Source organism: Bufo bufo, chromosome 5 (genome assembly GCF_905171765.1).
Source record: "Bufo bufo chromosome 5, aBufBuf1.1, whole genome shotgun sequence".
NCBI classification, from domain to species: Eukaryota; Metazoa; Chordata; class Amphibia; order Anura; family Bufonidae; genus Bufo; species Bufo bufo.
In genome coordinates this window covers 390647894-390675477 of record NC_053393.1, presented here as the reverse complement: position 1 = coordinate 390675477, position 27584 = coordinate 390647894, and the positions used below count along the sequence as shown (strand labels likewise).

The window sequence follows — 27584 nt, the reverse complement described above, 5'->3', positions numbered from 1 at the left end:
CATCTTCTCATGAACAGAAGATTAGGATTTATTGATAATTTACAGAAATATAGGATCAGCAGATGGCAGGGTAAAGAAGAGTAGGGCGTATTGAATTGTACCGCTCCTTTGTTCCCCCTAGGAGATATGCCACTAAAAATAAACTTGCCCCATCGGTGGAGCTTTCTGGAACCTTTCGCCGAGTCTTGACCACTGGATTCCTATTAGATCTCATCAGGAAAAACGTGAGAAGTTCTAAATTGTTGGTGTGTAAGATGCGCTCACATATGTCCCAAAACTGAGTTTCACAAAGATAATTTATTTCAGATGATTATGAAGAAACCTCTGTTATTAGCTCGGAGATATAAAAAAACATGCTGTCGTGTAAGCGCAAAAATTCTGAATTATGCCTCATGTAACTATTATGACGCTATACAATCTAGGAGTTATATGGAGCAGTAATACAGTGCTCCTTATGTATGTTCATGTACGAGCCTATTCTGCACTTCTGTATTGAGTCTGCCCATCTTCTATCCAATGTCTGGAATTATACTCCCTTAAAGGGGTTGTCTCAACACAGACGATGGGGACATATTGCTAGGATATGCCCCCATTGTCTTATAGGTGTGGGTTCCCCCACTGGGACCCGCACCTACATCGACAACGGAGCCCCGGAAGTGGTGGAGAGCGCACTGTGCTATTCATTTTTTATGGGACCCCGAAAATAGCCAAGCGCTGGCCCGGTTATTTCCATCAGGTCCATAAAAGTGAATGGGAGCGGTGGCCGGTCATGTGCTGTGCGCTCCCATTCATTTCTAAGGGCAGAGCGTTTGGTGGTGGCTGGACCGGAGTCCTCCAGGCAACACCTTGTGGGGCTCCGTTCCCGATGTAGGTGCGGGTCCCACCGTTCTACGCACCTATAAGACAATGGGGGCATATCCTAGCGATATGCTCCCATTGTCTGAGATGAGACAACCCCTTTAAAGGGCATCTGTCAGTAGATTTGTACCTATGAAACTGATTGACCTGTGGATTGTGCAATTAGTAGCTGAAGGCATCTGTGTTGGTCCCATGTTCATATGTGCCCGCATTACTGAGAAAAATGAAGTTTTAAAGGGAACCTGTCATCAACTTTATGCTGCCCATACTAACAGCAGAATAAAGTAGAGACAGGTGAGTTGATTTCAGTGGTCTGTGATTTATAAGTTAAAAGTAACTGGTTGCCGAGAACCAACATCACAATCCTTGCAGACTGGGCCTGGAAAAGAGTCCCGGCCACCTGAGAAGAGTCATGGTTATTCATGGATCCCTGCTCTCCTGCCCACCTGCAGATGACTGACAGACTTCTACCTAGTTTTCTCCCTTTCTCTCTAGGAGAGAACTGCCAATCGTCAGCAGATGGGTGAGAGAGCAGGACATTATGAATAACTTTGACTCTTCTCAGGTAGATTTCTCTTTGCAAGGCCTGGGCTGCAATGATTATGATGCTGGTTCTTGGCAACCACTTACTTTTAGCTCATGAGTGACACACAGCTGAAATCAGCATTTCTGTCACTATTTTATACTGCCCTCAGTCAGGTCAGCATAAAGTTGATGACAGGTTCCCTTTAATATATGCAAATGAGCCTCTAGGAGCAACGGGGTGTTGCTATTACACCTAGAGGCTCGTTCTCTCTGCAACTGCTGCACCTTCTGTACTTTGATTGACAGGTCCAGGCCTGATGACATTTTCACTGCCTGGCCCTGACAATCAAAGTGGAGAATGCGCGGCAGTTGCAGAGAGAACGAGCCTCTAGGAGTAACAGCAACGCCCCCGTTGCTCCTAGTGGCTCATTTGCATATGCTAAAACATACTTTTTAGCAGCAACGCGGGCACATATGAACATGGGACCAACGCAGATGTCTGGCAGCAGCTTTCTCCTCTTTCCTCATTCACTACATTTTATTTAATTTATTTTATGAACTTATATAGCGCTACTATATTCCGCTGCGCTTTACAGACATCATCATCAAGCGGTCCCCAATGGGGTTGACAATCTAAGTTCCCTATCAGTATGTCTTTGGAGTGTGGGAGGAAACCCACGCAAACACGGGAAGAACATACAAACTCCATGCAGATGTTGTCCTTGGTTGGATTCGAACCTAGGACCCCAGGGCAAGGCACCAGTGCTAACCACTGAGCCACCATGAAATGAAGATAAAAAGTACTTAGTCAGCCACAATGACTGTTCTCATACTTTTCTCAGAGACGGCAGGACTTTTAGTAATTGTCTAATAAAAACCAGAGACCGGCGAGGCCTGCTGCCAATCTACAGTATTTATACAGATGGAGAGCAGTCGTGTAGGCCTGCTCTTACTTCTACTGCTCCATCCTGAGATAGATGTCCTGCTCGTATACTCCAATATATAACTTAGGAACATTTCCAAACTCACGGTCAAGGTCTAATAGTGACACATAACTAATAAATATACCGGACAAGTACTCCCAGTATAAAACATGCCTAGTGATTTATATGGACAGAGCTTATTAGAACTCCTTCTTCATGAACCAAGATAGAAACGTGAGGATGACTTATTTCTAGTATGAGACCAAAGGCCCAACCACTGCCTGACCAGAAATACCGCACACGCTCATTAATGGTTTTATAGATCTCCGTTCAGAGCGAGGACTGCAACCGCCAGGAAAAAAAGATTATCTCGATACTGTTCATCTTGTAGACAGCCTCAAGGACTTGAGAAATACAATAAGAAACTGCTGAGTACCATTTCATATTCTTGTCTTTTTACCCAGCTGTAGCTTATACACCTGCCAATCGGCTACACTGAGAATGGGGGGAATAAAACTGTCTAAAAGGAAAAACGATCTGCTGCCCACCACAACCAATCACAGCACCGCTTTCATTTCTTACAGGGCTCCTAAGAAATGAAAGCTGGCCTGTGATTGGTTGCTATGGGCATCAGTTTCATAAATCTGTCCATTTTGTTACTTGTTTAATTTGATTATTTCCATACAAATGCACTGGGCCTCATTTACCAAAACTGACCGAAAACAATTGTCCTTCCAATCAGAAGTCAGCTTTCATTTTTCCACAGCAGTTTAAGAAATGAAAGCTGATCTCTGACTGGTTGATATGGCCAACAAGGCCAATTTTTCTTTTAGACAGTTTTGATAAATGTGACCCATTATATCCCCCAAGCTGAGCTTTCAGGGCCCATGGCTATACAGGCAGATGTCTTTGGTTATACACAAGTTTACCTATCAGTGTATGGGTCGGTTCATACGTCGATTTTGTAATCGTAAAACACAGCAAACAATATGTGTTTTTACCACAATTGCTTCTGTTTATTGCCCATGTTTTTATGATGCTGCTTATGTTGCTGCATTTTTTTTATGATGCCCTGCTAGAGGAAGTATGGTGGGTGCACCTGCACCAAATATATGGCCATTAACCCTTCAGGTATATAGCAAATAACTAGTAAATGGCTTCAGAACAGCGGAAACTTTTATGAACACTTTGGGGGAGAATCAACAAAACTGGTGCAAAGGAGAACTGGCTTAGTTGTCCATAGCAACCAATTAGATTCCACCTTACATTTTACAAAGGAGCTGTGAACGATGAAAGGTGGAATCTGATTGGCTGCTATGGGCAACTAAGCCAGTTCTACTTTACACCAGTCTTGATAAATGTCCCCTTTGGTGTTAACTGTAACAAGCTCCACAGTAGAGACCCAGATTGTCCTACTGTCAACGACAGCCTACCTGACCAGCCCACACAAATGGCGCTTCTGAAAGGGAGTAGTGGTAACAGCGGAAATATTAGGGACCATTACATGGTTGCACTTGGATACGAACATACTTGCCAACTCTCCTCGAATGTCCAGGAGGCTTCCGGAAAAGGGGAAGACCTTCTGGAGAAGGTGGCAAATCTCCCAGGAATAGCATTGGAGGGCTGGTTTCTCCCAGAAAGCACTATTCCAGGTACTTTATATATATACAGGGCTGGCAACTCCGGAGGCCAAACAAGCATAGAGCGGGGTGTGGAACTGTAAAAAAGGGGGTCGAGCACCCAGGAAACAGGGTGAGGGCTATTAAAAAGGGGCAGAGTAATGTCCTAAAAAAATTCCAGCATACAGCAGACCATTTTTAAAGGCCATTTCTACCAGAAAGGGGTATTTTTTGGAACTCAATATTCATAGAAAACTTTTTTTTTTAATGTTTTCCTGTCCTTTTTACATTTTGGCAGTGCTATACGACTGAACATTAAGTACAAAATACTGTCCTTCTGTAGCAGTCAGGGTACATAATAAAACCTCCTTCACAGACAGATAATCCATTATCAGTTCATTGTTGCTGTGAGGGGAAGATGTTATCATATGAGGGGGTGCATTTCCAGGCTTGGATAACCCCTTTAGGCTCCATTCACACGTCCGCAAAATGGGTCCGCATCCTTTCCGCAATTTTGCGGAATGGGTGCGGACCCATTCATTCTCTATGGGGACGGAATGGATGCGGACAGCACACCGTGTGCTGTCTGCAGCCGCAATTGCGGAGCGCGGCCCCGATTTTGGGTCCGCAGCTCCGCAAAAAGATAGAGCATGTCCTATTCTTGTCCGCAGCTTGCGGACAAGAATAGGCATTTCTACGGGGGTGCCGGGCTGGTGTGTTGCGGACCCGCAATTTGCGGGTCCGCAACACACCACAGACTTGTGAATGCAGCCTTAAGGTGTGCATATCATTGCAATGTTATATACCCATAGCAGAATCGAAAACAGATAATTCAATGAAAATACATACAGGTATGCAGAGTTTGCTTTCATCGTATTACATTTGAGTTATCTGCATATTTTAAATCTATTATGTTTCTATTATTTCCATATAATCCAATAATAGTTTTATTCTGTGTGACATTGATGTCATCAGGAAATAGGGGGGGTTATACCTGCATATTTTTCAGTGTTTTTCTCATCCATCGACCAGAAGCAGTAATCGAATGCAAATACCTAGAAAGATGAGAAAATGACAATGTAAGGCGAGTATTTGCTAGTGCAGTTGGCTGTGCTACATAAAACGGACAGATTTGATTCCAATGGATGAGCATTTCAGCAGTTCAAATTGGTAAGAAACAAGGTGCTATAGCCTTTCTCTACCAAAATAAATTGAGAAAGGTGTCAAAAAGAATCCCATTGATTTCAATGCCACTTAGTTTAGTCTCAGAATGCATCAAAGTACACCTTTGGCAGCAACAGACATCATTTACAACCACGTGACCCATGCTTTGACTCTCTAAATCCTACAGCATCAGCTGTGTGGAGCAGATGTCAGTCTCTCTATCCTAGCCCATGGGAATCACATAAAGCATCTGGTCCACATGGCCGATGTAGTAGGATTTGGAAAGACAGAATGTGGGTCAGGTGGTTCAAATGCGGACTGGAATGGACCTGATAAATCAGCGATAAAGCACCCGGGAACACAATTAACAGCAAAGTGTGGAAGTAGTTTACAAATGTTATCTTTCTGTATGTAGCAAAATGTAATTCACAAAGCAAATATTCCCTTTTTGCGATTACTGAAGTGATGATCACTAAACAATGATCGTAAACTATTTTCACCTAAAATTACAAATTTTATTCGCAAGAGCCAACAAGTAATGAATTTATTGGGGAAATGTATCCTGTTAAGCTGAAGAAATCCCATTTTGCCCCAAAAATTGCAATTTTTCCCCCCTCTTCAGCCTCCCTCAGCACTTTTGTAAAAATAGGTAGGGAGTGGGTGGGAAAAATTGTGCATATTACACCATAAGGGCTCTTTCACACCTGCGTTCTTTTCTTCCGGCATAGAGTTCCGTCGTCGGGGCTCTATGCCGGAAGAATCCTGATCAGTTTTATCCTAATGCATTCTGAATGGAGAGAAATCCGTTCAGGATGCATCAGGATGTCTTCAGTTCCGGACCGGTACGTTTTTTGGCCGGAGAAAATACCGCAGCATGCTGCGCTTTTTGCTCCGGCCAAAAATCCTGAACACTTGCCGCAAGGCCGGATCCGGAATTAATGCCCATTGAAAGGCATTGATCCGGATCCGGCCTTAAGCTAAAGGTCGTTTTGGTGCATTGCCGGATCCGACGTTTAGCTTTTTCTGAATGGTTACCATGGCTGCCGGGACGCTAAAGTCCTGTTTGCCATGGTAAAGTGTAGTGGGGAGCGGGGGAGCAGTATACTTACCGTCCGTGCGGCTCCCCGGGCGTTCCAGAGTGACGTCAGGGCGCCCCAGGCGCATAGATGACATGATCACATGGCACGTCATCCATGCGCATGGGGCGCTCTGACGTCATTCTGGAGCGCCCCGGGAGCCGCACGGACTGTAAGTATACTGCTCCCCCGCTCCCCACTACTACTATGGCAACCAGGACTTTAATATTGTCCTGGCTGCCATAGTAACACTGAACGCATTTTGAAGACGGATCCGTCTTCAAATGCTTTCAGTTCACTTGCGTTTTTCCGGATCTGGCGTGTAATTCCGGCAAGTGGAGTACACGCCGGATCCGGACAACGCAAGTGTGAAAGAGGCCTAAATCATTATATGGCACATGAAGGATCTGCCAAAACTGGTAAGAGGGTTATGACCACTCTGCAATCAACTAATAGGAAAAAGCACCAGTCTATGCACACTCCTAAAGTCCCAGCCTCCAGAGAGGTAGACGTCTTTTCCTAAAATGTGCAAGCATGGCCACCGCTGCTGAAATGCAGGGTGGTCGTAAACCCTGGATACAAGGAGTTTATCAAGCCAGGAAAGGAGGCAATATGGACAATTAGAATACATTAGCAAGTGCCTGGTCTTAACTTTGTCTATATGATAAATGCCATTTGTGGAGCTTTTCTCATCAGGAGTAGTGCGAATATGAAGTTTTATTCTGTCAAATTATGAAACTGCAAACCCAGGTTGGAGCTTTACTGTGAAGTGTTCTCTGCATTGAGCTGCTTCACAGCTCCTCATATCTGCACTGGGTTACAGGAGACTATTTCAGCTGTCACTCTGAGCAAAGGGGGGCTTTAATGCAGCTCAATGCAGAGAATTTGGATGAATAAAAGTTCATATTCGCACTACTCCTTTGAGAAAAGCGCCACATAAGTTATGTTTGTGTTGCTTTCCCCAGCCCCTACCTAAATTTGTCAACAGCTTAGCATGGTCAAAACATCTGGCAGATTCCCTTTAATAATTCTTGTGCATCATATGCCAACAAGCTTTCCTATAAAAAAAAAAAATAATAAGAAATCCCAATCTTAAAGAGGTTTTTTCCAGGACCTACTGGCCACCTCATCTATATAGTACACGCCTGTAGGAGAAAGCTTGTGATATACCTACCATTCTGAAGTTGTGTGAATCAGCCTTCTGGGAACCTGGTCATGTGACGCTCCTCTTCTCAAAATCTAGTTTCTACGGATGTCTATCATGTCCTTTACCAGGTTTCAAGTAATGGACAAGAAGCTATGGGCTATGGGCGAGAAGCCACTTCTTCTGTGGACAGGGCCAGAATAATTCCTCTCCATTCTGCATCTACGCTTGGCAAAGGAAAAGGTCTGGCCCTGAAGGACATGATGCTGGAGCAAGCTGGATTTTCAGTCGAGGCACATCTTGTGACTTGGTTTCTGAGAGACCAATCCACGCAACTCAGGAGTTTTAAGGATATTTCAAACTTTCTCCTACAGTAGAACCACTGGGTCCCTGAAAAACATTTAATACATCCCCCCAAGGGCCCCTTGCGGTTGCAACCTAATTTAGGGGTCAGGGAAAGCAAGACAAAAGCAGAACAGAAATTCCTACAATCTGAAGAAGTTAGCTCAAAGACATAAGGTTTAAAAACATGGACAAGCTCTTTAAAAAAAAAACATGCTGGCTTGTTGCAATAAATATGTGTAAAATATGTAAAAATGAGCTAAGACTAGCTTTTCTCTCTGGTTTCACTTATAAAGCTAGAGGAGTATTTCACAAAGAACTACAAAGTCACACATCTGAAACTGAATCCCCATAGAAAGCAATGACATTTGGGACCGCCAGAGTACGTTACGGCGAATATCTGGACATTTTCCAAAGAGCTTTTGATTAACATTTCGGTCTTTTACTGAATGAGCAGTCCCTTATGAAAAAATCTCATAATATGACATGAGACATTGATTGTTCAAGAACTGGCCGCTCGCTGAGCCAGTAGATGAGTAGCTCTAACAAGGCACAAGAACGGAGGTCACCAGAGATCATCTTTCTATAGGTCTGCTTCCATCTATCACAGTCTCAGAAGGCCTGGTTATTGTAATAGCATGACCATGGTGGAATTCTGGGGAGACTCCCAGACCCCTTTAAACCCTGGAACTACAGACAAGTGTCCCACAAAGCCTAGGGCCTGTCCTGATGACACATATTAGTCCATTGAGGCTGAGAAACTCAGGCACTCTGTTTAAAGGCGTCATGCCATGACTGATGTAAAAAATGAAAATCCGACATCATATAGCACAACAATCTCTTTCTAACAAATCTAGAACTAGCCTTGTACCTCACATGGATCCAGCTTAATGGGTATGTCCTATCTCAGGAAGAGTTACGGTAACTTTCTCCTCTCTCTATGAAAGCTCAGAAGGCATGCCCTTTCTGCTGAAGCTCTCTTTCTCTAACTGTCACACCTTTTAACAGTAGATACAGCTGGTGGCAGTTGAAGGATGGAACTGGGCATGTGTGCGAGTTTTCCACGCGGATGCGTTGCGGGAGGTGAACGCATTGCATCCGCACGGAATCCTGACCCATTCATTTCTATGGGGCTGTTCACATGAGCGGTGATTTTCACGCATCACTTGTGCGTTGTGTGAAAATTGCAGCATGCTCCTCTTTGTGCGTTTTTCACGTAACGCAGGCCCCATAGAAATGAATGGGGTTGCGTGAAAATCGCAAGCATCCGCAAGCAAGTGCGGATGCGGTGCGATTTTCACGCATGGTTGCTAGGAGACGATCGGGATGGAGACCCGATCATTATTATTTTCCCTTATAACATGGTTATAAGGTAAAATAATAGCATTCTGAATACAGAATGCATAGTAAAACAGCGCTGGAGGGGTTAAAAAAATCATTTAACTCACCTTAATCCACTTGATCGCGATGTCGGCATCTCTTTCTGTCCCCTTTACTGAATAGGACCTGTGGTGAGCATTAATTATAGGTCAAGGACCTTTGATGTCACTCCGGTCATCACATGGTACGTCACATGATCTTTTACCATGGTGAATCACCATGGTAAAAGATCATGTGACGTACCATGTGATGACCGGAGTGACGTCATCAAAGGTCCTTTACCTATAATTAATGCTCACCACAGGTCCTATTCAGTAAAGGGGACAGAAGGAGATGCCAGGCCGCGATCAATTGGACTAAGGTGAGTTAAATGATTTTATTTATTTTTTTAACCCCTCCAGCGCGGTTTTACTAAGCATTCTGTATTCAGAATGCTATTATTTTCCCTTATAACCATGTTATAAGGGGAAATAATACAATCTACAGAACACCGATCCCAAGCCCGGACTTCTGTGAAGAAGTTCGGGTTTGGGTACCAAACATGCGTGATTTTTCTCACGCGAGTGCAAAACGCATTACAATGTTTTGCACTCGCGCGGAAAAATCGCGGGTGTTCCCGCAACGCACCCGCACATTTTTCCGCAACGCCCGTGTGAAAGAGGCCTAAGGGGGGAGCCTTCTCAAGAACACTTACTCCCAACTGAGCCTGCTCCTTGTTCCTTCCCACGCCCCTATTTTCATTATTGTGGATAACCACAATGGTCTATTAGGACACTAGACTCCCTGGTTATGGAGACCAGAAGTAGCATCATTTGCTTTATAAATGCAGACATCATTTGAACATCACACAGAAATAAATTACTGTGATCACTAATGCCATCGCTCGTCCCCATACAGACTCTTTGTTTGCCGGCAGGAGAGGCTCTTTATACGGCACGATCTGCTGCCGGCAAATGACCATTTAGGTGCCTACACAAATGAGCATCTTATCCGATGACCAAGCATTTCGCTCATTCATTGTGTAATCGGATGCACCTTTACACCGCCAGATAATCGCTAATGAGCATACCTATGAATGATCATTAGTGATTATCTGGCGGATTCTCGGCCTGTGTAAAGGGGCCTTAACATACAGTAGCAATTGTAAAATACAAGTTGTGGATCATCAGTCTGATTTCTTAACTGAAGGTAGCAGATAACCACGGGTAATCTCTGACAATCCTCAAGGGAACCCACTACTGAAAAAATATATAGCATTGTGTCCCCTGAAATTTTGGAATCCATGATATCCAGGAAGATTGAGCCATAGATAGGGAATGGTCAAATTCATTAAGTATAGGGGTTATCCCATGACTAATGTAAAAAATGAAAATCAGTGATCATGTAGTACATGATTATTTATTTCTATCAAAGCTAGAACCAGCTCTGTACCTCACATGGATCCAGAGATCTCCCCATTCATTGCTCTGCTAGATTTATATCAAGCTGACAGCTGAAAGGGAGGGTCTTTTCAGCTGCAGCTCAGGGGGCGTGTCCATGCTCTCCCTATCACAACTCAGGAGGCAGTTGAAGGATGGAACTGAGCATGTGCGGCCTTCTCAGTGAGCAGGTCGAAGAAATAAGTAAAAAAACAAACAGGTGATGCTATGCAGATACATTTTATTGAATAACTCAGTGGCTATGCTAAATTTTTAATTACATGCAATAACAAAAGTGTTCAGATCGAGGAGTTGGTTTGAAAACTAAAATATTTTTCGTGGGACAACCCCTTTAAACACTCAGCAATGCCTTGGTTGGTCTGGCCTCAGAGGACACTGAGAATTTTATACTCCTGTTTGCCAACTTAATCTAAAGGCAGAAATATGGGTCACAATAGACGGATTATAAAATAGTGCAAAAGCAAGCGGGAGTTGAGAAATAAGCGACCAGGGGCTGCTTAGGAAACTCCTGGTTAATTGCCTTCTGTTGAGCCAATCTATAAAAAGAAGGAGCATGTGAGTGCCATAGCTGAGAGCATTCCAAGCACAACAGCTTAGAGTCCATTCATTCCCTCAATATGTATAGTGCTTGTGTCTTAGAATACTTAGCCCTCCATTAACCTGTCTGGACATGTAGATCAATAAAGCAGAATTTAGTTTATAGTCTATAGCGCTTGATAGTTGTGATAGTTGTAATATGTAAAGGACTAGTATATAATCCAAAAAAAAAAAGAAGGTAATTGATGAAAAAAAATTACACACTACTAAACATAAAAAAAACTTTTAAAGGTGTTTCCAAGTTCCTGATACTAATGACCTATCCTCAGGATAGGTCATCAATTTCCAATGAGTGGGGGTACAATACCCCGCACCCCAACCAATCATCTGTTCCTTAGGGCTGTTTCACATGAGCGAGTCCATTGCGGGAATCACGTTCCATGTGAGAGTGTGATCCTCTGCTCTAGACTTGCAGGAGCGCACGGCATTATGATTTATAATGCTATGTGTCTCTGCTTGACCTTATTTCTACAGAATCATACCGACAGCTTTATGCCACTATGATTCTGTGGAAAAAAGGCCATGCAGAGACACATAGCATTATAAATCATGATAATGCCGTGCGCTCCTGCAAGTCCAGAACGGAGGATCACACTCGCACACGGAGCGTGATTCCCGAAATGGACTCGCTCGTGTGAAACAGCCCTTACAGTCTCTGGCGCCGGAACGAGCGCTTTGAATGCAACAGGAAGCACAGCTCAGTTTAAACTGTAGTGGCCGTAGTGGGTTACTACAGCTCAGGTCCCAGTGAAGCAAATGGCCGCTGAACTTTGAAAGGACCTGTGCTTCTAGTTCTATTTAAAGTGATAGTTGCGGCACTGGAGGCCACAGCTGATCAGTGGGGGTGCGGGCTGTCAGACACCACCGATCAGATATTGATGACCTATCCTAAGGATAGGTCTTCAATATCAAGAGCCGGGAAGACCCCTTTAATCTTACCATAACATGACCTGGCCATATATTTCTTCTTAATTTACATCTAAGGCTTAATTTTTTATCTAATTTTTTTGCATACAGAGGGCGCATACACTGAAAAATTGGTAAAAACTTTTACATTTACATTTTTCTTGAGTATACACTGTATACTTTTTGATATGTACGGATCCATTATTCATTTAAAACTCTAGTCTAGGCGCTTTGTCTACATGCTCAACCTCTTTTCCACATATAGTCAGAAAAATAGTATATGTCTGATGCATGCCTCACTGTAAAAATGTGCATGTCGGACATACATAAAAAATTAGCTAAACCTACATGGGAATTCCCATCACAGTAAGCAATGGCATATCATCTCAAATCACTAATAGACTGATGCAGTCTGACCACTGGCACCGCCAGCAGGACTGTGTACAAAGGTGGATCGGGAGTAATGATATGTAAAGGGAGAAAAACACTATAGCCTCTCCATTCTAGGATTTGGTGGGGAACTCAGACATGCAAAAACATCTTTAGAAATACGGACCACGTGCTTGCCCCATTTGCAATAACTTGTTTGCTCTGAAAAAGATTGCGCCAGTTAAATTGCCCAGGTCTTGTGGTACTGTAAATCTAAGTAGACAAGACTCTAACACCTATTTAGTACTTGGGTGCTGGATAATATGTGGAATTTTGCATGGACTATACAAGGGCAGTGAATCCTTTTAGGTCACAAATATTTGCTCTCTTAGAGGAGAAAATAATCTCTGTGGTCTTTGCCATTTTGCCTGATGAAGAAGGAGCTGCCGAAAAGAATTTGACTCATCCCACGAAATTCCAGGAGGATTTAAGTGATGTGTGTGCTGTACACACCAGCAACGCGTTCTTCTTCTCTGGCTGATCTTCACTGACCTCTGGATACAAAAGTACGCCCTTATCAAACACATGCAGGTGAGGTTTTCACCGACCTCTGTCCTGATTTCATGGTACAAGCATTCAGAGTCCTATAAGCGTTTCATACATTTACGATGTATCTGCTTCTATTTTTCTAAATTGTAGGTATTTTTGTTCTGTATTTTCCTGTTAAAGGGTTTCTGTCACCAGAATTAACCCTATTAAACTGGCTGACATTAGCGATGTGCTAATGTCAGCAGACCCTATTCCTATGCTCATGGATGCTCCTGCTCCTAGAGGCTCCGTTCTCCCACCTTATGTCTCGTCTTGCCGTCCTTGATTGACAGGGCCAGGCAACGTTCGTCTCCTCCTGCCGTCCCTGTGTGCTGGGTAAACGGCACTGCGCAGGCGCAAGATTTATCCAGCACACAGGGCTGGCAGGAGGAGACGAACGCTAGCCCTGTCAATCAAGGACGGCAGGTCGTGACTTGAGGTGGGAGAACGGAGCCTCTAGGAGCAACCCCCCCCCCCCCCCCCCTGCTCCTAGAGGCTAATTTGCATATCAAAGTTACAATTTTGCAGTAAGGGGCGCATCCATAAGCATAAGAATAGGCTAGTTAGGGTCTGCTGACATTAGCACATCACAGTTCAATAGGGTTAATTCTGGTGACAGAAAACCTTTAAAGGGGTTTTCTGACCAGATAGGTAATCAGAATCTGATGGATGGGCTTCAAACTGCTGGCACTACTGCTGAACAGCTCTTTGGAGAAGCAGCGGCGCTCTGGTGACATCATGTTTACTGGGCACATAGCCCAGGCGTTGCACAGTCGCATGCAAGTGAATGGGGTTGAGTTGCAATGCTAAGCACGGCGGCTATCCAATGGACGGCACTGTGCTTTGTAAGCTACGATGCTCACTGAAGCGTTGAGGCCTCTTCAAATAGCTGATTAACAGGGGTGCTGGGTACTGGACACCTACTGTTTACATACTGATGACCTGAGAATAGGTCATCAGTATAAAACACTTTAAAGGGGTTGTGCAAAAATGGAGGAGGGTTTTTTGCAAACCTCCTTATTCTGTTGGACCTTCAAAGGGAGGATTACTTACCTGCTTCCAGGCACTGGCTCCCAGCTCCTTCTTCTGCAAGCCTGCAATGCTCCGCTTGGCTCCAGCAATGTCAACATCTGGTTTGACATCACCGACCGGATCCCTTTGTAACCATGTGACCATTTGTCATGACGCAAGGGGAACCGGACACTGATGCAGCCTGTGATTGGCTGCAGCAATGTCAAATTGGATGTAGACATCACTGGAGCCCACCGGAGCATCGCAGGCCTGGAAGAGAAGGCGTGGGAAGCAGGTAAATCATCTTCCCTTTGCAGGTTGGACAAAATAGGTGTGTGCACAACCCCTTTAAAGGTCTATGAGGGAAAAGTGGCACAAAAAAGTGTATGTAAAAACCAAGAGCACTGAGCTCAATAGACAAAGGCCAAATCAGGATAGAGCTGGGAAGACACGTCTCTTTGTACCAGAAAACTTACGAAAAATCTACACCAACTCCTAAGGTCTCCTGAGATGCGGAAACATTATTAAAAGGCGTGAGACTCTTGATAAATTTGTTGCATCCTACGTCTAGATCTTATACTAAGACCGACGTATGAACACAGGTATTGGTAAATCTGCCCCATAGTGTATGAATAGGATGGAAATATATTAGAGGAGTGTCCTTTTGGCATAAGTCTGTCTGGTTTCTGTTGGCATAACTTTTTAACTGTTCTAAAAAGTGATAACCCATATGGAAAACATTTTTATGAAATGGGAGTCTAGGGGTTAAGCTATGACATACAGGTTCATATGGTGGGCTAATATTTGGCCTATTACTCATGCACCAAATGTATAGCCAAATGGGGCTTGAACACAGCCTTAGCTCTAGACCCATTGCTTAGGAAATTCACATTTATTACAATCATGTTTCATGGTGGGGTCATTAATAATTACCATTACATCTACCGACGGCTTTACAGCAGACAAAACATATCTAGCACAAACCACGTCTATTACGTCAGTAATTTTCCCGTAGGAAAGAAAACCAACTTTCTAATGGAAGAAATATTTCACAGTGGGTCTCAGCATAATACATATAGAAATGTAGACTTTAATGTCTTGTGCCAAACATTTATATCAAATGGCCACATTAAAATGTCAAGGTTTATAATGTTCTGTACATTGAGCCCTTGGTCAAAGCAGCAAGGGGTACAGTAGGTAGCAGGAGACCACAATATGCTTTGACTCACAGCTTTATTAAAGGCTATATGTCACCAGATGACCAAATTTAAGGGCTTCTCCAATTCCAAAGAATAGGCGTCTACAGAATCACAAGCAAAGGTGAGTGACCCATCTCTGCATCACATAAAGTGAAAATAGTGGTCAAGTTGGTCAACCAATGTCCACCACAGTGATGTCACTATAGACTACTCATCGCTGGTGTGGCAAATGATGGTTTCCACAAACGTCATGAAACAGTGTGAGATCCTGGTTGCCAGAGGCAATGAATTTGACATCTCCGTACTTTCTATAGTCTGAGAGGACTTGCATTAATGGTATAGCCCTAGCTGTATGGTCTCAGACACAAAGTTTAGCAGCGGTTCTAGGAAGTCTTTGTGACAACCAATATGGCTGCCATTGAATCCCTGCAGAGGTAACCTTCTTCCCTTGCATCACAACAAATGGTTACAGGATGCAAGAGGAGCAGGTCAACACTCCGGCCAGCTACTGGCTGCAGCGGTCACATGCCTCAGGCCGGGTTCACACCAGAGCGTTTTACAGCGCGTTCCCACGCGCTGTAAAAAGCTCAACACGCAAAAACCAATGTTTCCATATGGGCATGGTTCTCACCTGAGCGTTTTACAGCGCGTACGAACGCGCTGTAAAATGCCCTACGCCCCAAGAAGTACAGGAGCTTCTTTGGAGCGTATTGTCGCACGTATTGTGGCAGTTTTTCATTGGATTAATCACACAAACGCGCGTACTACGCGCGTTTCCAAAATACAAAAATGCCCAAAAAATACGCCTCAAAACGCCCGATAAAAACGCCTGTAAAAAGCGCTTATCGAATACGCTCAGGTGTGAACCCAGCCTCACAGTTACAGGATGTTGATATCAGTGCACCAGGGAGATGCAAGAGACAGCCATGGACTGACTGAGACTGAACCCAGCAGCAGAGACCAGGTAAGTATGATCACAACCATGTGTCGGCCACTCTGTGAGGTCTGAAGTAATGTTGAACAACCCCTTTAAATGTAATAGATTAACCATAGGAAAAAAAACTTACCTTTGGTGATTTTCTAGAGAGAGTAACGAATCCACAGTAAAAGAAGATTGGATGGTCCATCAGAAACAAGAAAGAAAAAGACAAAAAAAAAGTGCAAAATTAGTACAGAGTTTAAATAAAGGATCTTTAGTCATGAATAATCCTAGTCAGGATGCAGAAAACACTGCAAACTTTAGGAGCCAGTTATATCACGGCAGCAACCATCAAGAAAGCTAGGCAACAGAAGAACTACTTAAAGCTACCAAATATAAAACCTTAGAAAGCAATGACTACTTCACTCTCGAGAATTGCCTCGCCTGACTAATGATACCTTAAAATAATGAAGGAAATTCATTTGGTTTTCACATGGTCATACACCACAATGTATGGAGCCACCAACATTACATTTTTGTTGGCAGACCCCAGTGATTTCTCTAGGATCTTATGACAATCGAATGGTAATGGAGTCTGGCGACATCTGCATCCAGAACCAAGATGGCTTGGAATTGTTGACTTTTAATTTCACAACCCTATTACGTTGTCCGGAAATAAGTGGTGTCAGAAAGAAGTGTCTAGCAACTGCTCCGCATTCACAAAAAGATAACATGCATATTTGGTCAACTAACAGCTACTAAGGGTTTGTGCACACTATGTCAACTCATTGCAGGGAATGCAGTAGGAATGCTCCCATATCCATAGGACTGTATACAGTAAGAATCCCCAAAATGTATCCATAGGGCCCCATTCACCAGATGTATGTATGGGTGTGCTTTTGGCACACACTAGACCAGCGTGCAATATATATATTTTTTATTCCTGATTTGAAATAGTGTCATGTAGTGTCATGCAGAAACTTAAAGGTTTTTTTCTGGGATTTTTTTTATTGATTTTAAATGATAAATGATAAGTCATCAGTATCTGACTGGTGGGGGTCTGACACCCAGAACCCCTGCAGATCAGCTGTTTGAGAAGGCATTGGCGCTGCGGCCTTCTCTTGGCTCACCAAGCACAGTGCCGTACATTGTACAGTAGATGTCCTTGCTATCGCAGCTCAGCTCCATTCACTTCAATGTGATTGAGCTGCACCTAGGCCATGTGACAGAGTTTAAAAATCTCAGAAAACCTCTTTAAAAAACAGAACTTGACATACACTTTTTTTTTTTTTTTTTACAAAAGAGTCCTATGAGTAAGTTGTGCCACTGTATGCCTATACTGTAGCATACATGATAGTCTACCATTAGCAGTATACATTGGGAAACATCTAGACATCCATCTGTATTATTGTTATATTCAGTATTTAAGACTCAAATTATATAGGAAATATAACAAAGCCATACATCTTCATGTGGTTTCTACGGGAAGAAAGCCACTGCCAGACATCTGGCTTATTTCCCAGAAGAACCAAAAGGATCAGGAATCAGGGGTTGTCTCACCTGGAACATTGGTGGCATATCACTAGAACGCACACCTATCTCTAGATCCATAGCCATTGGTGGCATATCGGGGACCCGCACCTATGCTTAGAACAGAGCGGCCAAAGTTCGGGAGAGCACACCGCACATACACAGCCGCCCTCCATTCATTTCTATGGGGGCGCCAAACATAGACATGGGGCACTCTCGGCTGTTTTCGGAAGTCCCATAGAAATGAATAGAGAGCGCACTTTGCAAGTGTGACCTCCCCTCCTTTCACTTCTATGGAACAGCTGGATATAGGCAAGCCAGCACTCAGCTATTTTCAGCACCCCTATTGAAATGGAGGGTGGCCGTGCATGCATGGTGTGCTCTTGTTCTCTTTGGGAGCTTTGTTCTAGAGATAGATGCGGGTCCCACCTCTTAGCGATATGCCACTAAAGTTCCAGGTGAGACAACCCCTTTAAAATTCAATGCATCTAATCCTTCTAATCCTCAACATCATCTGTCCGGAGAAAGTTAGGAGCTCCACATACACATTAGATTATCAGCCAATCCTGCCTTAACACTGAAAAGCTCCGTGTTCACATCTGGTCATCCATGTGCAATTTTACAAGCTGGCATACACTGGAAAGTGGGCAACTGGGCTTTAATGGAGGTATCAGTGGTTGGCACATGGTCCGTCACAAAGTGGCTATAAAGAAACAGAGGTGCGCAAACTCGGAATCTGCTAAATCTTCCTTTACCTCTCCAGTTATATCTAAAGCTACCTCTGGTAATTCACCAGAGGACCCTTCATGCCCAGTTGGACTTGGCTGCTAGAACAAAATCACAGGCACTAACAAGCAACTAGACTTAAATCTCCCATCTAGCTCTAGAATTGGACATAGAGACAGGAACCTGATTGGCCCAGAATCCAGACTCACTGATAGATCAATCAGCCAGGGCTTGGCTGATTAGCAGGACAACAAGAAAATGGCTAGGCAACTTCCTGACAGTTTATAAGCCAAGCCCAACACATCTCTTATGTTAGAGAGTATACATAGACATAGATATGTGTGTCTCACTATTAATGTTCCTCTTTCTCCTCCGCCTAACTTGTTTAATTCACTTGCAAAAAAACAACAACCCACAAACCCGGCATGCCTGCCAGAAAAGACTCATCAGGATGGATCAGTATTTCAAGTACATCAGAGTTGCCTGTAGCTTGTGATCTTAATTGGCTTTCAAATTAAATAAAACATTGGGTGGGGTGGCCATGACATGTGAAAATCAGACAGCCGTGCAATGTTCTCTTTTGACTTTCAAATAGGCCAGACAATGATTTTCTTACAGTTTACATTAGGTTTATGTAGGATGTAAAGAGAAAGGCAATATGGAGGCGTATGTAATACCCAGCTCATAGTTGTCTCCCATAGTGAGAAGCATTTCATTCCATACCCTCGCCTGTTTCCACTGTATGTTTCCACAGCTCTTGGCTATCACCGGAATGAAATCAGGACTGGGAAAAATCCTAAGCACTTACTGCAACAAACCTATTTCTAAAGTTCATGGGCGACTGCCAGACCGCCTCCGAAGTTGCATAAGGTCATTTCCAGTGTTTGCATTTGATGTTGGAGCATGGAAGAACATGAGCGTAAGAGGCAATGAACACCAGAAAAGTGGATTTTTGAAGCAGTGACGATGTAGTGCTGTGTAGAACTGATCATTGTGTAGGCAACAAGAGTGGTGAAAAGTTTCCTCTTTTCTCCACTCACAGCTTAAACCACTTCAGGTTTATTAGTTTATAAATATTCCATATTTACCAGCCCAGAGAAGAAGACTGGAGAAAGTAATAGCAGAAGACAAAACCCTGGACACAAAAGAGGAAATTCCTTTCTCGCTGTAATTATACATTAGGGAGTCCTTCAGACGCCCTAATGATTCATTACTGCAATGGCTCTACGTGCATTGCTCAAAAAGGTTTGGGCGAGACCTAGAGACACAGGCAGGAGATGACTCCACTGGGCAATGGTGCAGGACCATCTCAGAGAGGAATCATGGCTGATTGTCCTCAGCAATGGCTTATGGTTTAGGCTTGTTTCACATTAGCATTAGCAGGGTCCGGCAGGGGAACGGCGTGCCGGATCCGTACTAACGCTAGCCCATGTGTGCTGCCAGAAGTCCGCTCCAGACCCATTATCTATAATGGGAATGGGCGGGAGATGCGGGTGCAGCATGGCAAGAGGCGGCCAGACAAAAACTGTAGCAACACTAATGTGAAAGTGGCCTTAACTGGTATTTATGTTTTTAACTTCCTGGTCCTGGACAGGGTCACAACTGGACATCTGGGCATTTCTAGGAGTTATCATACATAGGTGCAGCAGTAAATAAGGAGGGTTTAGGATCATTCACACTTCAATATTTGGTCAGTATTTTGCATCGTTTTAAGCCTTAATAAGAAGTGGATCTAAAAAAGAGAAGTTTAAATGTTTCTATTATATTTTCTGTGTTTAGGATGAATTCTAGGGTTTGGCGTGAAAAAAAACACCACTTTTTAACATAGGAGATTTAACATCGTTCTTTTTAACATAAGGGGATCTTACTAACCACAATTAAAGGGGTTGTCTGAGATACTTAAAAATCTTGGACAAACGCTCTAATTACCTAAAAAAACAAATGATGTTATATTCCCCCCTCACTCCAACATCATTTTCTGCGTCGACAGGTACCTGTCATTTTCTGACAGGTGGTAAGAATTTCTGATGACCATATAAGATGCCACAGTTGAGTGACATGTATTCATTATGGTTGTCACATCACGACGCACAAGCAATGAGGCTGGGTTAACAAACAGCGCGCAACTGTTTTTAGATTATACAAGGCTGTGGCCAGGTTATGTTAAAGTCTACAGTAAAATATTGTTAAAGAGGTTTTCCAAGACTTGAATACTAATTTTTTAAATTTTTAATTTTATGCACTTATATAGCGCTACTATATTTCACAGCGCTTTACAGACATTATCATCCAACTGTCCCCAATGGGGCTCACAATCTAAGGTCCCTATCAGTATGTCTTTGGAGTGTGGGAGGAAACCAGAGTACCCGAAGGAAACTTACGCAAAACACGGGGAGAACATACAAACTCCATGCAGATGTTATCCTTGGTCGGATGCTGCCCACTAATGACCTATTCTCTGGATAGGTCATCAGCATCGGATCGGTGGGGGTCTGACACCAGGGACTTCCACCGATCAGCTGTTCGAGAAGGCAGCGGTGCCAAGGCCTTCTCGCTGCTTTCTGTAGGCCAAGTGACAACACGTTCATCAATCACGTGGTCTGGGCATAGCTCAACTCTATAGAAGTGAAAAGAGCCGAGCTGCGATACCATGCACAGCCACTATACAATGTATGGCGCTGTGCTTGGTGACAACGGAGAAGGCTGCGAAGCTCACAGGCACTCCGGTGTCTTCTAAAACAGCTGATCAGCAGGGGTCCTGGGTAGGTCATCAGTATTTAAATCTAGGAAAACCCTTTTAAGTTTATATACACAACATTTTTGTAGCATTTTTGGGATCAACAGTATTCTTTTTCAAAGTATGACATTTTTTGGTGGCGTTTATCCACAAATGATCACAGCACACATCTATTTACTGGCTTGCTCTGGGTGCTCGCCTAGGTTGGTTCCCAGCTCCACCTCAGGAACACTTGCTCCAATATAGGTATAAAATTAGACAGCACTCCAAAATTGAAGGTGAAATAGTCAGTGATTTTTATTTAGCCGGACATAATTGTATATAGTAAATTCAGGCAACGTTTCGGGCTATATGTAGCCCTTCATCAGGCTTTGTGTATAAGCACAATCATGTGGACGCAGCGCCAGCGTCCACATGATTGTGCTTATACACAAGGCCTGATGAAGGGCTACATATAGCCAAAAACGTTGCCTGAATTTACTATATACCATTATGTCCGGCTGAATAAAAATCACTGACTGTTTATCCACAAGTTGCCATATGGGTTTTCAAAAAAACAAAAATCCAGAAAAACACCTGTGCAAAATAAAAAAGGCACTAACAACTAAAAAGCATGTGTGACGAAGCTCTTAAAGAAATAACACGACATTTTCATGTCAATCAATTAATTCTCCGTAACCTGCTGTTATCACGTGCTGAAAGCATCCGTGCGCACAATCTGCTACGTTTGTAGTTTGTCACAATTATCTCCCCATTGATGTTTCACTTACTGATCCTCAGGGCAAGTATTACAAGGTGGAGTACTCCATTCAGATGCAGCCAGTTGCTATTAATGGGACGTTAAAGATAGTAATTGTGCATGGCAAGATCATCCTTTCACTGTGAACCTAGATTTAAATCACAACTGATTACAAATGCAAAGTTCATGTCCTAGAGAAAGGCCATCTCTCAGCAGGATTAGAATGGATGCATATAGCTGCACCAGAAAGTACCAGATTTTTCGCTCAATAAGACGCACTTTGTTTCTTCAAAAATAGGTGGAAAATGGCAGTGCTTCTTATGAAGCGGATTCTAATGACCACTTCTATTTTTGAAGAGCTCGCTCGGCTATTTTTGAAAGATTCTGAAAAGTCCATTACAATAAATGGAGGGCATGCCTACACAGTAGGACTGGGGAGGGGTGAATATAGTGCTCCTGGTGTGGCTTTACTCACTGCTCCCTGGTATTGTAGTGAGTCCTGACTGCATACAGCATCAGGACATTGTGTACTATGATCTGACACTGTACAACGTCAGGCGTGCTTGATCTCCCAAGTGGCGTTGCAGTCCGGTGCAGGAGAGGTTAGTTCTTTTATGTCTGATCTGAGGTCTGATGAGGATTAGGGGTCTGATGAAGATTGGAGGTCTGATTTGGCGGTCTGATGAAGATTGGGGTTCTGACTTGAGGTGTGATGAAAAATATTTTTTGCTTATTTTCCTCCTCTAAAATCTAGGTGTGTCTTATGGTCAACAGAAACCTCCTCCTGATTACATGTCTACAGAGGACCAGGAGGTAGTAGAGGCCTATTTTCCTTGCATTCGCCTTACAACCCCCATTGTTTCTGATAGCATTGTCATTTTGCATCATCTTCTTCGAGATTTTATGTTGATGAATAAGTCACATTTCGTGCTGTAGCTATGTGAATCTGTCAGACTTGTATTTATTCAAGGGTCTGGAGGGGACCTCATTGACTTCTATGAGAGAGGCATGCTCTGTGGACCTGTGCAGAGGTCATTGTACAAGGGAAGAATAGATACGCTTTGACAATCACCTATTGTGAATCCTGTCTTATCTAAACACAGAGGTGATATCATTACAGACAAGATTAGAATAATATATAAAGCCTCAGCAGGCAATGGTAAGGAGGGAAGCAATCACTTGGAGACTGCTGTTATTACATGCAGAGATTTCCTCTGCAGCATGGGGAGAAGTGATCGCTATGCTATCGCTCGTCCCCATACTGTCTAGTGGTTTGAGGACGGCAGATTGCTATTAGAAAGCATGATCTGTCGCCGGTTCAGAACGGATCCGTCTGCATTAAAACTTAGAAAATTTTCTAAGTATGAAAGTAGCCTGAGCGGATCCGTTCAGACTTTACATTGTAAGTCAATGGGGAACGGATCCGCTTGAAGATTGAGCCATATGGTGTCATCTTCAAGCGGATCCGTCCCCATTGACTTACATTGTAAGTCTGGACGGATCCGCTCGCCTCCGCACGGCCAGGCGGACACCCGAACGCTGCAAGCAGCGTTCAGGTGTCCGCTCATTGAGCGGAGCGGAGGCTGAGCGCTGGCAGGCGGATGCATTCTCAGTGGATCCGCCTCCACTGAGAATGCATTGGGGCCAGACGGATGCGTTCGGGGCCGCTTGTGAGCCCCTTCAAACGGAGCGCACGAGCGGACACCCGAACGCTAGTGTGAAAGTAGCCTTAGAGATTATCGGCCGAAATTTCAGCCATTGTGATACAGCCTTTACTGCAGTAAAATGATCTGTTCAGACCAAGATGTGGAGTCTATTATTAGGCTTAGTGGCCAGTGCGGAAATATGTTAAACATAAAAACGTGATTTAAACAATAGGTAATTTTCTTATGACAAATTCCCTTTAAAGGGGTTTTCTAAAACTTATATACTGATGACTAGGGATGAGCGAATCGGATGAAACATCTGAAGTCAATTTGCAGAAAACTTCTTTCAAATACTGTACAGAGCAAGAGCTCCGTACAGTATTAGAATGTATTGGCTCCGATGAGCTGAAGTTATTACTTCATGAAATCTCGCGAGACTTTGCATAATAACTTCATAAATTAATTTGTACTGTAAAAAAACATTTCCCGAACTCAGGTTCGGTTCCAAGTGGTTCCTTGGAACTGAACTCTAGTTCGGGAAATGTTTTTTTAGGCTACTTTCACACTAGTGTTTTTGCTGGATCCGGCAGGGTTCAGCAAAAACGCTTCCGTTACTGATAACACAACCATCTGCATCTGAACGGATCCGGTTGTATTATCTTTAACATAGCCAAGACGGATCCGTCATGAACTCCATTGAAAGTCAATGGGGGACCCTATGATGGATCTCAATATCGTAAAATATTAATGATAGTGTGAAAGTAGGCTTACAGTACAAATTAATTTATGAAGTAATTACACAAAGTCTCACGAGACTTTGCGAAGTAATAACTTCGGTTTATCGGAGCCAATACATTCTAATACTGTACAGAGCTCCTGCTCCGTACAATATTGGAACAAAGTTTTATGCAAATCGACTTCGGATCTTTCATCCGAAGTCTATTTGCTCATCCCTACTAATTAGAAATCCTTTGTACAGCTCATTAATATCTTATTGCTGGAGTTCTGACACTCGGACCCCAGTCAATCAGCTGTTTGATAAGGCACCGGCGCTCGCAGTTGCACCACTGCCTTCTCGCAGCTTAGCCCAGGCCTTGTGACTTAAGTTCATCAGTCACAAGGCCTTAGTGCCTCTTAGCCCCATTGAAGTGAATGGCGCTGAGCTGCAATACGAGGCACAGCCGCTATACAATGTACAGCGCTGTGCTTAGTGAGCTGAAAGAAGGCAGCGTAGCACTGCTGATTCTCAAACAGCTGAACAGCAGGGGTCCCAGTGTGGGACCCCTACAAAGATACTATCCAGAGTATAGGTCATCAGTATATAAGTTTTGAAAAACCACTTTAAAGTACAATAACAATTCCATGAACAATGATAACATATCTCCTGAATTTCCCGTATACCTACAATACAAAACTGAAGACGAGCATGTACAACCAGATATTGACGCTCAAAGTCATGGTTGAGCAACTTTATAAACATCTGAACTGGCAATTATAAACTGGATGAGATTGGGACGTTTATATTTCAGCCATATCCAACATTGTAGGAATGCCTCATATCATACATAAATATAATCAAAGAAACCACATCTTTATGTGTTTCTAATATTGTGTAATCTCAGAGAAAAAGATCCAAATTCTACAGCCAGGCTGAGGTCCAGACGGGGAATACACATTCCGAGCTGAACAATGACTCGTCATTACCACTGTAACTTTTTAGCACAACTCGAGCCATGCTCTTCCAAAAAAATTATTGTGTTGGTAGAACTACGCATACAAATCTAGCTACCAAGAGATCAGGGTGAGACAACTTGTGCAGAAACATTAACAAATTAATATGGCAACACTAAAAAATTACATAAAGTGGTCAGATCTTCTCCAAATGTTCACGTTCACAAAACTAGTCCCACTAAACCTCCAGAGAAAAATGAAGCAACATTGCAGTAAAGCTGTCCATACACATTAGATGTTGGTTGATGGTTGAGCCGCAATTGAATAAATAATCATCTGGTGAATGATCTTTTTACATACATGACCATACTTATTTTAGTCCATATTGGTCGTTACACTTGTTCAAACAGCCTATACACGTTCAATGAAACGAGGAATAGGCGGAAAAAGTTTGAGAACCTTCTATCAAAGAACGCTCTTTCATTCACAAATGACCTTTCTATGAATGACAGATCTTACATTCGACTATCGGACGAAAATGTTAAACACAGCTGGCTTCTTTTCAAACGATAATGCTCTGTCATTGGTAGGCTAAAAACAATCGTTTATTGTTAAAGGGGCTCTCTGGGAATTCATTAAATAAAATTACTGAAAATACTTAAATATTACCGGTACTTTATCATAAGTCTATTCTAAAATACCTTTCATTAGATATAATGAAAGGAGCAATCATTAGGGAAAATAAAATGGCCACCGTCCTATTAGTACACACAAAACCTGTCCTAATCACACAGCAGCACAAGCTACTTCAGAACACTGAGGTAAAGAGCTGCCTCATCCTCCTCTCTGCTCGTCAGGGATTATGATCATGAATATAGCTTACATGATCTTCAGCTGAATCTCTGTAGGAATGGCGTTCATGAGAAAACATGAAGTACAGAGGACAGACTGTGGTAATGTGTAGCTATGGTAATGGAGATTGCATACAAGTGCTACTGCTCATTATCCACACCCCACCTCCTCTCTGTCTCCTCTTGAACTCCATGTCTCCTGAGGATCATAATCCCTGACAAGCAGAGCAGAAATGAAGATGAGGCAGCTATTTAGCTCACTGTTGTGAAGTGACTTATCCTGCTGTGTGATTAGGTTTTGTGTGTACTAATAGGACGGTGGCCTTTTTATTTTCCCTTATGATTGCTCTCTAGACAAAACAAGCCATGATAAATAATAAAAGTTACAACTAAGTATTTTCAGTAATATAATTTTATTACTTTAGAGAGTATGACTACAGTATCAGACTACACAGTTTGTAGTCTGTTACCATGGAGATACATTGTATGTGAGCTATAGAGACAGTAGGACACCCAGTGGTGATGTACCGTTCATGCACAAGTCTCTGCTAAGGCCATTGACTGGTCAGCAGTGGTTTAACATGCATATATAGGTCATCATTTCTGGTCTGGCCAGGACCAGAAGCTTAGAGGAAACCAAGTGTATGTTTTATCTCTTTTCAAATCTCCAGTTGTCCTGCAAATTTTATTACATATGGGACAAACCCCTTTAAATTTGATGGATCTTTTCATACAAATCCCACTCTACACATTAACGACAAAGATTACATATTCACTATGTAAGCTTTCATGAGTGCAATCAGAACAATAGGCTGAAGAGAATGAAAACAAACTTGGGTGGAGTATCTCTATAAGAGACATCATAATACATTCCAGAATGGAAAAATCTGCTGGGAAATAAAACTCTAACCCAAAAATAATAAGGTGTGGGGAAGGATAGTGATGTCAGACATACAACGAACAAGAAAATCAAAAGATGCTAGTCATCTCTCACATCGTAGCATTATGCCAAGATCACCTTATTAAACCTCTTCATTAGCTCCCAGTGCCAGACTGGTCTGATAAGTGCATTCTTAGGCCGGCCTTACACTTCCGATAGCTGCTGGTCAATTGGCCAACAGCTGTCTGTTTCATGCATACAGTTAGGTCTGTATATATTTGGAAATATTTTTCTAATTTTTGTTCTGTACATTACCACAATGGATTTTTAACAAAACAATTCAGATGCAATTGAAGTTGAAGTTCAGACTTTCAGCTTTAATTCAATGGGTTGAACAAAATGATTGCATAAAAATGTGAGGCACTAAAGCATTTTTGAAACTCAATCCCTTCATTTCAGGGGCTCAGAAGTAATTGGACAACTTAAATAATTGTAAACAAAATGTTAATTTCTAATACTTGGTTGAAAACCCTTTGTTGGCAATGACTGCCTGAAGTCTTGAACTCATGGACATCACCAGACGCTGTGTTTCCTCCTTTTTAATGCTCTGCCAGGCCTTTACTGCAGCAGTGTTCAGTTGCTGTTTGTTTGTGGGCCTTTCTGTCTGAAGTTTAGTCTTTAACAAGTGAAATGCTCTATTGGGTTCAGATCAGGTGACTGACTTGGTTATTCAAGAATATTCCAC

At 42.9% G+C, this 27584-nt stretch overlaps 1 protein-coding gene across 5 annotated transcripts in view; it reads right to left on the bottom strand.

The window, feature by feature from the left end:
- KIF13A (kinesin family member 13A) overlaps positions 1-27584 on the bottom strand; it is a 185840-nt gene that overhangs the window by 109823 nt on the left and 48433 nt on the right. For all 5 annotated transcript variants that reach the window (XM_040432694.1, XM_040432696.1, XM_040432695.1 and 2 more), the window contains exons 4-5: positions 16208-16220; positions 4920-4980 (exon numbers count right to left, since the gene is read on the bottom strand). In XM_040432694.1, the coding sequence (XP_040288628.1) occupies positions 4920-4980; positions 16208-16220 (74 nt within the window). The remainder of the gene's footprint in view (positions 1-4919; positions 4981-16207; positions 16221-27584) is intronic.